Source organism: Haliotis rufescens, unplaced genomic scaffold (assembly GCF_023055435.1).
Source record: "Haliotis rufescens isolate VD_foot unplaced genomic scaffold, xgHalRufe1.0.p SCAF_6, whole genome shotgun sequence".
Lineage (NCBI taxonomy): Eukaryota > Metazoa > Mollusca > Gastropoda > Lepetellida > Haliotidae > Haliotis > Haliotis rufescens.
The window spans coordinates 32,281,902-32,293,250 of NW_025964334.1; the positions used below are offsets into that span (position 1 = coordinate 32,281,902).

At 38.3% G+C, this 11,349-nt stretch overlaps 1 protein-coding gene across 1 annotated transcript; it reads right to left on the reverse strand.

Annotated features, from left to right (window-relative positions):
• Nucleotides 1-2,330: 2,330 nt before the first annotated feature.
• On the reverse strand, nucleotides 2,331-8,457 carry LOC124115068 (Rieske domain-containing protein-like). The gene is made up of 3 exons (XM_046475906.2): nucleotides 8,252-8,457; nucleotides 6,419-6,598; nucleotides 2,331-4,965 (listed from the first exon to the last, which is right to left on the reverse strand). The coding sequence occupies exons 1-3, from the start codon at nucleotides 8,295-8,297 to the stop codon at nucleotides 4,736-4,738; spliced, it is 456 nt and encodes a 151-aa protein (XP_046331862.1). The 5' UTR covers nucleotides 8,298-8,457; the 3' UTR covers nucleotides 2,331-4,735.
• Between the last annotated feature and the right edge of the window lie 2,892 nt (nucleotides 8,458-11,349).

Sequence of the window (11,349 nt, forward strand, 5' to 3'; positions counted from 1 at the left end):
GATAGGTACAAACTGTCCGATTGGGAAAAAGTTTGACCGTAGTCCTGGCAAAATGTATTTAGATACACGTATAAAACGATCTGGTCATGCATATGCACTGATGTTTACTGCATGAAGTTTTATCTTTTTTTCAAAAATATAAAAGTCAGAAGGAATGCGTGCATAGTCAGAAAGAAATGGGAACATTAGTCCGGGTAGTCCTGTGGGTACCCGGGTCCTGCTCAGTACCAACCGGACCCGAGTATCGGAGTTACCCGTCCCTGCCCTACTCCATTACTTTGATGCTATGAACAAGATGAGATCTTCTGCAAACATTTGAGAAGAAAATATCGTCTCTTAACAGTCATTAAAACTTAAATTAGTCGCGGGCGATTCTAGAGGCGGGCGGATCAAGATCACCTTTATTATCTTGTCATCAGTTCAGTTGGAAGCTGCGAAGAACTGCAATAGTCTGTCCACTTAATATTCCTGTACATAATACATAATAATTTATGTGGATATTCTAGTTCTTGTACAGGAAGGGCCGACTAATTCGAAGTCTTGGTACCATCATTCGATACGAACGAAAGCCGACGTGCCAGTCAGTTAGCCTCCGTCACATGGACAATCTTCAGCGTTATGAGAGAGGACAATGGTGACCACCTCCGCGGGTCTAGTGGATAGAGTGTTTTCCCAGAGTGCGACAGGTCGGAGGTTCGACCCCCTGGCCGTGTCATACCAACAGGCGTTAAACGATGGTTCTTGTTGTGACCATGCCAGGCGCTAGACATTTAGGGGATAAATCAAAGACTGGGTGCCGTTGTACAAAGCGATATCTTAACGCTAAGCTGATCGTAACTCCCATACCTTAACATAGACTTACGACAGTCGTAGTGATAAGGTTGTTCTGTACAACAGCACCCTGGTCAGCGCGATGCTGGTATACAGTGTCTGGGTGTCGTATCCATCTCAGTGGGCTAGCACTATAAATTCTATATCTCAGTGGGCTAGCACTATCAAATTTATATCTCAGTGGGCTACTACTATAAAACCGACTTAAGTCCGGACAGGTACAAGCGCACACATGCATGCACGCACGCACACACGCAAATGGATTCAGGACGCTATTGGAACTTACAGATGGACATGTCTGTCTCGTCTCATTTGGCTGTTTTTTGTCGGCAAAGCGTTGTGCGTTTTAAGATGAATATCAAGAATCATTTAAGCTGTAAACGATGTCGTGTACCACAGCGATCCCAACACACAGAAACCCGAAATTATAGTTAGTGGTATTATACGAGCGCTTCACGTCATGTTGACCCGTGGATGGTGTACACGTCCATGAGTTCTGCCTTTAAGTAGGTTTGTTTGTTTGTTTGTTTGTAAGTTTAACGCCGCACTCGGCAACATTCCAGCTATATGACGGCGGTCTGTAAATAACTGAGTCTGGGCCAGACAGTCCAGTGATTGACATCATGAGCATCGATCCACGAAATTCGGATGATGAGATGCATCAACCAAGTCAGTGACCCTAACCACCCGATCCCTTAGTCAGCTCTTAGGACACGCAAAGTCGCCTTTTACGGCAAGCATGGGTTGCTGAAGACCTATTCTTACCCAGATCTTCACGGATCCCTTTCAGTAGGAGCTAGTGAGATTAGTCAAAGCCTTTTGAACAGTAATTCAGTCATATCACGACTTGTCTGCTTAATGTTCGAGGAAAACAAAAACTGACTCCAGTAGGAGAAACTTACCATCTTAGACACTGTATTACAGCCCATAAACATGTATACTCACCGCCAAAAGAAATGTGAAAAACATACATGTTGGTTAATATGTGAAGAATAACTCACATTCAAGAGATACTAGATTGGTTGATGCACAAACCAAGATACTGTTATTTTGCATGAACCGACGTTCATGAACACAACACATGTGACATCATAGATGCATAACTAGAGATGCACTATTTGTCTTGTGCAGGATTAGCTGTAAAGTTTGGAAATCACCTGCAGCATATTGTGACAAGAATAAGGACACTCTGTTGTAACACTTGACTGATTGTTAGTTTTGTCATTAGGTGGTACACATTGGAAACATCTCTTCTTTATTTAGATACTTCTCTATATGTTTCTTTGGTTCGCGTTCTTTTGGTGGTGAGTATATATGGTGCTAACAAACCAAGGATCACATCCCCTATGGATTCAAACCTTTGCGCATCTAAGGGATGGAACTCCAGCATGGCAGACAGCTGGGACAACCAAGCAATCTTTCCAGGAAGAACTTCTTCAACACAGCATAATTTTCTTGATTCTATCCCAATAATAGAAACAAGAGACAAAGTTATTCCAGACAATTTTTAATTCACTTTTATATCAATTTTATTCTGGATACCCATATGAGGGACAAACCCAGGTCATGACTAAATAACATATATATGTACATAGATCATCACATTGATAAACACACCAAAACCCTTAATACAACTCTCTCATTTATGCTATCTGGTTCTTGAATTTCAATCATAAATCCAATTCTAAAGGTATGTTAACTAAAAATGATTGGCACAGCCTCTTCACTACTGTAAAAGGTCGTAACATCTCATGTATATTTAACAGTCTAATATGTAACAACAATTTTAAAAAAGTAAAAAATCATGTAATTTCACTAACGTAAAAAAAGATTTATCTTGACAATATTTTGATAAATGTTTCTCATAAAACGAAGACAGATGTACTAAAAATATATTGGCTGTAAATAAATGAAACAATAACTGATAAAAGGAAGCAGTATAGTACCAAGATGACCAGGTTTTGCTGCTCACTGTAACTTTCAAGAATATAATAATTTCTGTCAATGTTCCTCAGCATAGGAACTTTAATTGTGACAGCGCAAATAATGTGTTCAAATAACATGATATGGTATACAAAAGAATACTTGTAATATGTAATATTACGGCATCCATCCATTACATATTTCTATTTATAATCAAGGGTCATTTCATAATAAATTAGCATAAAACACATATACAAACTATATATATAGTTTCATCAAGGTCAGTACCCGTAACTATCAATGTCACAATATTAATAAATAATTTCTTCATCCTGACCAACATGGCATCTAAATACACCCATGTGTAAGAGAAACTTTTGTGTGTGAGCGAAATAGAACTGAGAGTAAAAACATAAAACAAAGAAAACTGTACACCACAGCATCAGCATGAGGTATATTCAAAGACTAGAGGTCAAGGTCAGTTCACCAAAAAACTTACATTTCCCAAGCAAAATATCTTATCATCTTTCAGAAATGATAGCCATTAAACAATGTGAGATAATTTATTATCAAAATGAGTTATGAGTAAAAGCGAAAGCCTTTTGAACTGTATTTCAGTAATATGTAGAAGAGAGTGAGTTAAGTTTAACACCGCTTTCAACAGTATTCCAGTTATATCACAGCATGTCAGCTTAATGTGGAAGGAAAGACCGAGGTGATGCAGGTCTCAGACCTTTACCACATAGGTGAAACCGAGGAGCACGGGTATGGTGCTGACAAACCTGGACCCATAGGTAGGGAAAACCAGGATTTCCAGCATGCAAGAGGGACACAACTTGACAAAGTGAATAGCAGCTCCTTAGATGACCTTTAGCAATATGAAAAAAATTGGGAGAAAAGCCTTAAATTGATATCAGGATATAATTCTTTAACATTTACCACTTTGGTGAAACCAACAAGCACAGGAATGCTGTTGTCAGACCAAGGATCATGATCTGGGCAATCTGGCCTTTGTATCCATGATCCGAAAGTCCTTCCTGCAAAGGGACACACTTGCAAGGCAAGCTGTTGAAGGTAAGGGGCACAAAGTTGTGGCACCCTGGGTGACTGTGCAGTCCATCTGGAGAGTCTTCAGTTGAACAATGTATGTTTTTTTGAAAAATTAGAATTACGTTCACATCCAGCACTGCTGGTAATAATATCAATATCAATAAATTTTAAGACATTGTAACACATTAACATATTGTGAAGCACCATCAATAAAAAACTAATTCTAAACATCTATTAATGTTAAGTTATGAAGTTGCTGCATGAATATCAAATAGGCCATCATGGGGATTCCAGGTTAGGGACCGACCATTTAACATAACTGAATGTTAGAGGGGTTGGGACTATATCCACACACAAAATTATCCTAGAAAATTCTTGAAAAAAATAACTATACCTCAGACTGTTGAAAGAAAAAACTTAAATTACATTGTTGCAAGGTGTTTTTCTTAAAATAATATTCAGGCTCATAATTTTAATGAAGAAAATCCTGGTTTTGCAGCTGTAAGTGAATAATTATCTAATCTCCAGATGGTGGTCAGGCTCGGAGACTTTATTGACTGTGAGTCATCCAACCTCGACATCTTGTGACGGTTTAGCATCCAACAAACACAATAAACAGGATTTTAGGAAATGTTTAAGATAATACTTGTCTTGTAGTCAAATTCTATCGTGAAATATAGTAGACCACTTCCACAGATTGATAACACAATCATCAGTATGCCAGGTGAAATATATATATGCGTTTCCAGCAACTTGACCAAATATCATTCATTTGCAGCCCTAAAAAATTATCACATCTGCCCTTATCCAGAAAACTGGTGAAAACATAGAATAGACTAAAAATACTGGTATCATCAAGTAAATGCCTCGAATGAATATAGTAAACAAATGAATGGTGATCAATCGAATACAGCACTAACAAATTGCAGCATTAAAACTCTGTTTCAATACTGAAATAGACATCTGCAAATTTATCAAAACCAATCAACAAACTGCCATCAGGTTTTACTCTCACTGGGAACACTTGGGCAGTTACTTTTCTTCCTTTGGGCATCTTGACCTGTCCAGTGTCAAGGTCAAATTGCCAACTATGCCAGGGACAGCGGACACACAACCCTCCCCCGGGTAGATCCTCAATGTCCCCCAAGTGGAGGGGGCCACCTGTGAACATGGGAGAAATCAGTGTTTAAGACATGTTTTAAAGAGTTTCTTTCTTTTTTTTTAAAAAGTATTTGTTATTTTATTGGCAGTAACAAATCTGATTCTGATTGTATTACTACACTTCTTATGAATGTTTCTGATTCCTAGACCTTGTGGTGTCTGAAAAGAAGAGGCTTTTTCACAATTTGAAGTATATTTTATTTCAACACCATGAACAAATATAAGACCCTTTATGATTCTAGACATGCTCCAAAAGTTTCAGCTTCATCTCTTCAGCTTGTTCAGATGGGAGGTTGAAAATGAATAGATGGACATACTATGTATAGGCTTGCACACAGACAAACGACAAACAACATACTTGCCATTATGCCTTACTCACTTGGACCTTCAATCCCTGATGAATTAAACACCCAACAAACAAATAACTGATCTGTTGACAGTTAAATAAGAATATTCCCCTCCATGATTCCTTCTCCATGGTTCTGTTTTGATTTTGTCACCCATTTTATATTCAAGTCCATCTGTGTCCAGTATTACAGGCTTTGACATTCACCCTATCAACCAAGTGTAGCGTGTGGGCTCGTACAATATAAGGAAAACTGCTATCCAAGCAAGCGAAAAGTATTTTCTGACTATGTTCATGTCAACTAGCAGAGACAAGCAGAAAACCATACTGCCAATATTGATTCTCATGGTCTTATTTGAGACTTAATTTTCAATTAAATATTAATTAAGTGTATAATTTTATGTATTGGTAAGTGTTCAACAGGGCAGTTTGTCATATGACTAATAAAATCCATATGATACAAAAAAGTCTCTCTGGAATGATTTCGTTATTTAAATGGAAAATTGTCTGAAAATACCTTAAGCCTACTTGGATTGCATCTATTGCATCAACTTAAGTCGAAGGGACAGCAAATTCACTTAAGGATGGGTGCTAAGTTAATTCAAATACCGTATTCAACGTAACAAGCGCCCAAGGCGCTCTCAAAATTAGAAATAGGGGGCTCTTATTAGAATATTATTTTGGTGGAAAAAAGAGAGTTGAAAGATAAATTTTGTGGTTTATACTGACACACTGAAATGTTTATATGCGACAGATACATTTATCCAGAATTTAATTGCCCATAATTAAGAATGCATATAACACACGAGTGCGTATTATACGCGAATAAATAAGTCTTGTGTACATTGATCAATTGGAAGGAGCGCTAATTGGGATTGTTCACTGGCCAATATATCAGCAAATATCGCCGTGGGCGCTTATTAGAGTGGGGCGCTGATTACGTCGAATATGGTAGCAATCTTTGCAATTCTTATTGTTTCATGTGTTCCAGCATCGCCAATACTTCAGGACCTTGTGTACACACTACATTCCTCCACGGAGTGTACATAAGCAAAATGAATACTGACAATACTTTTGCAGATATTATCGATACTGTTAACTAGTTACCTGCATGTGGGCACCGTTCCCTGATGGCGTACACCTGCCGATGGTATCTGAACAGGGCAATCTTCTCGTCATTACACTCAACAACAGATCCAGTCTGACTGGTCTGCCTCATGAGACCTCGCTGCACAACAACTGTCTTTTGTCTACACTTCTGTACAGGGTCTGACCAATCAAACAAATCTGAAAATAAGAACTGGGAATAAAATACAAGCAATGCCTTTGGAAAAAAAAATGACACCATGTCAATGTCATCCTTGAAAATGACCCCTGAAGATCCGGGGTAGAATAGGTCTTCAGCAACCCATGCTTGCCGTAAAAGGTGACTATATGCTTGTCATAAGAGGCAACTAACGGGATAGGGTGGTCAGGCTCGCTGACTTGGTTGATGCATGTCCTCGTATCCCAATTGCGTGGATCGATGCTCATCATGTCAATCACTAGATTGTCAGGTCCAGACTTGATTATTTACCAGCTGTTTACAGACGCCATCATATAGCTTGAATATTGGTGAGTGCGGAGTTAAACATCAAACAAACATACTTTAAATGATTACTTTGTGATATCAAAGTTCTGATTCGTCTTGGTAAAAAAAGTAATTATATATGATATGATTAAACTGTCTTGAAATGAGCATTCAAACACTGAATCTAGTCAAAAACTATTTTTCTGATTTTGTCAACTGGTGTTTTACTGAACAAGTTTCACTGCAACTTAACCACTATACCGTGTAGCTGAAGCCCCAGTTTAGAAAAGATGTAGCATGATTATAGATCTTTACTTGAAGCACTATCAGTATGATTTTTTATGTATTTCGTGTGAACTACTGCATTCATCTGAGTACAAATAACTGATATCTCACTCTTGTGTAACAACACATAATGCTGCAACTACTTTCAGACTGCTCTGACACTATTGTTTTGAGAGTAATATGGTGAAGATCAGTAAAACACATAACAAATAGAGCGTTTGTCTTTTCTTGTTACATAACATGTATATCTTGAGGAATACTTATGAAATTATCAACCTTGTCATATGTTACCTCAGTGGGATAAATATGATAGTTTTAAGAAAGAACAAATATCCTCTATATAGTCTAGCCATCTCTACCATTGCGGTGAATACGTAGCCGTGAGCCACGATGGGGGCCTACAGTCAAGACATGACGTTACATCGTCATGTCTTCACTGTAGGACCCCATCGCAGCTCTCGGCTAGTGAATTAGTCCTGCACCATGACCGTGGAATATATTTATTTTACGAAAAAATAATAATCTAGAAATGCATACAAAAGCAAGTCGAGCAAGCTCAAGCTAGCTCTGAAATCAGCATAGGGAATTTTTTAGAGTCAAGAAGGATATTGTGTAATATAAGATTTCAGAGACTAAATGTTAGTTTTAGTGATTCACTAAGTGAATAGGCCTAAGCAGCTGATTATCTTCTAAGGTCTCGAAAAAGGTGACATCCGCTCGAAAATCTATGTGTTACTTGGGGATACGAATGTTTGGCGACGTTCCACACTCGGTGACATCCACGGCAACGTGGTAGGTAGGTCTAGTAAAATACCTTAGGTATATTGGGATGACGGGCCAGTATATATTACAGCGGGGATACATTTTTGATTGGCCCTGTACCGTCGAAGTTTCACTTCGGTCTTTCAATTTCATTAAGTTCCGGTAACAGGCTGTGACGACATTCGGATCAAAACACACTCTATTTATGGGTCATATTGATGTATGTTGTCAAAATCCTTGATGTTTAGCCAACGCCACATTAAGACACCATATTTCCCTCGTGAGAAGAAATGGAGAGGATTGCCATCCACCATCAGTCTCACCTGAAACTTTCACTCCGCTCACTGGGATGTAAATTTTGTCTTCCATCGCATCCGGGTCTGGCTTGTTGTCTACTGTGATCTAATCTTTATGTGTGCCATCACGGTGACGGCTGTTAAATGTACTGACAGCGTACACACGAACTGACTCACTGACTGTCAAAACACGCGCGTTCATAAATATGACCTTGACACTGTTTACATTTTGGGGTCATTTCCTACAGCAATCGCAACTCGTTGAACATTTTCGAAAGTCTCGGATATTGTATGCCAGGGTTGAGCACGTCGTAACTAGCCGAGTGTTTCCGACTGTAGACCTTAGTTCACTCGCAATGTCGTTTTGTCTTTGAATCCTTTTTTATCTTCTAATTACCGTTCCAGTCCATGCACAGCACCTAAATCCCTGATATATGTTAAACCTTAAAGTTAACTATTTAAGTAAATACATTCAGTTCTTTGATCACTTGTGTTTAAGATAGCAATTGTATCAGTACCTTTGTATTTGTTCACAATATTTACATCATTATATGTAATTAAATCCCTATAAGACTGGCATATTACAGCTAATTAAGTAACGGCGTCTAATCGCCTTAAAACATTAAGCTGGCAGATGTCAATTAACAACGGGAATTCTGGAAAGAGCAATCAGTAGCTAATTGCTCGTCAGTGCATGTACAATGAAACAGACAGCCGTTAGTTGTATCAGCTGTCAAAACACGCTACAGTACTTGCATAACGTTTGTATTATTAATGCATTTGATGTTATGGTGTTACCAATCTTACTGTACGGCGCCGAAGTATGGGGATTTGAATGTTTGAATATGGTTGAAAAGGTTCATTTAAAATTCCTTAAATTAGCGGCTGGTTTGAAATCCTCAATTCCTTTTATGGTCTATGGCGAATAAGGCAGGACCCCCCTTAATATTAGAGTAGCTAAGAGAATTATAGGTTTTTGGCATAGACATATTATACGATCTCAACAAAATAAGTTTTCGACTCTAATACATCAATTCATAAGGATGGATGCTAACGTAAACTCCAATATTCACCCTTGGTTGTGTAATCTAGAATGTCTATTAAGCTCCTGTGGCCTGACCCAAGTAGGCGATATGCCATGTAATTTCAACACCAAGTGGCTAGTCTCGTCTGTGGAAAGAATATTGACCGATCATTTTCTACAATCCTGGAGAAATTCAATATTGTCGAGTTCGAAAGGTTTCCATTATAAATATCTTAAAGAAATGCCATTATTTGAAAACTATCTCCATCTACTTAAATCTGTTTATTACCCGCTCTTAAAATGTCGCACTAATAACCACAATTTACCAGTCGAGACTGGCCGCTGAAATAATGTACCCAGAGAACAACGTCTATGTTCACTCTGTAACTCCCCAGCAATAACAAATGAATTCCATTATATATTTCGATGTCAAGCTTTTGATAACAAAATACTGGCACTTATTCCTAGAAGATATTTAACTTTGTCAAATGCGTTTTCATTGAAAAGCCTATTTTCAACGACCAAACTAAACGAGCTAAAACGTCTATCAAAATATGTATTATTCGTATTTACCACTTTGAATGCTAAATCTAAAGGCACACAGCCGTCTTGATGTACATATTTATCTCTGTACTTTATGTATGCTCTTGTATATATATAATTATCTCTGTACTTTATGTATGCTCTTGTACCACCGTCGGTGGTCTATGGAGAATAAAGAATCTGAATCTGAATCTGTTACCCCCTTTAGTGAAACCCTTTCTGAGAGACAAAGTAGACACAATTTATTGATGACCTCTTCTTTAATGTACTATTACAGCGACGTTGCTGTACAGATCCTTATACTGTTGTCAAGACTGTAGTCGCTATTTTACCGAAACGTCGCTATTACAGTCAAATTATTACCCATAAATTGTGTCTACGTTTGTCATCCCCCAACCTCTCAGAAACGCCTATCAAACAATTCTTTCTGAGAGAGAAAAGAAACTGTGTACAGGAACAGAACTGTAAACGTAAGGGTTTCATACCTATTCGTTCATATACATTATTAACCGAATATGTTTCCGTATCGTAAATATCATATATTAGGAATAAAAGATATTATTCGAGCACAATACATACATGATATTTGCATATTCTTGTCAATAACATGTGTATGTCGACCATTGAGTTCATTAAGTCTTGAAAATGTCAACTTCGTCAGGTCACGAGATGAGAGAACGATGTATTGGACCAGAAAAGATAATTCCTCTATTTATTATGTATTTTCTAAATGACAAGGTAGACACATTTTACTGGAGGTCTTGCTTGACAACGGTATAAGGATCTATACCGAAGCGTCGTCTCTACAGTATTAAAGAAGTTGTTATCCATAAATTGTGTCTACTTTGTCATCCGTCAACTTCTAAGTAATGCCTATCAAACAATCTATTTTATAACTGATCTTCACAATCTTTCTCTGAAAACCATGTAGTGTCATTGAGGCAGACTGAAGGTAGTTCTGACGTAAAGTGTTTTTTCGCTGGAGTGAGATATTGATTTTATGTTGTCAGAGTGAGTGAGTTTCATTTTACGCCGCTTTTAGCAATATTCCGTCAATATCACGGCGGGGGACACAAGAAACGGGCTTCACACATTGTACCCACGTCGGGAATCGAACCCGGGTCTCGGGCGTGACGAGCGAATGCTTTAACCGCAAAGCTACCCGACCGGCCCTTATATTGTCACATCATAACATTCCATATCTAAATCTATTGGGGACGTTGGGAAACGTTTATTGAGCAAATACAGGTACAGGTTGGAGGGATCTTATTTAAGAGTGGTTCCTGCATCATCGTTATCTCATCAAGCCTCAGTGACGGAAAAGACAACATTCAGGTATTGGTGAGTGACAATGGGTTTACACCGCTTTAGCAGTTATTATGACATTTATAATACGGAATGTTACTTCATGAGTGAGTGAGTGAGTATGCTTTTACGCCGCTATAAGCAATATTCCAGTAATATTACGGCGGGGGCCACCAGAAATGGGCTTCACACATTGTACCCATGTGGGAAATCGAACCCGAGTGTGACTTCATGAAGTAATGGGCTTCACACA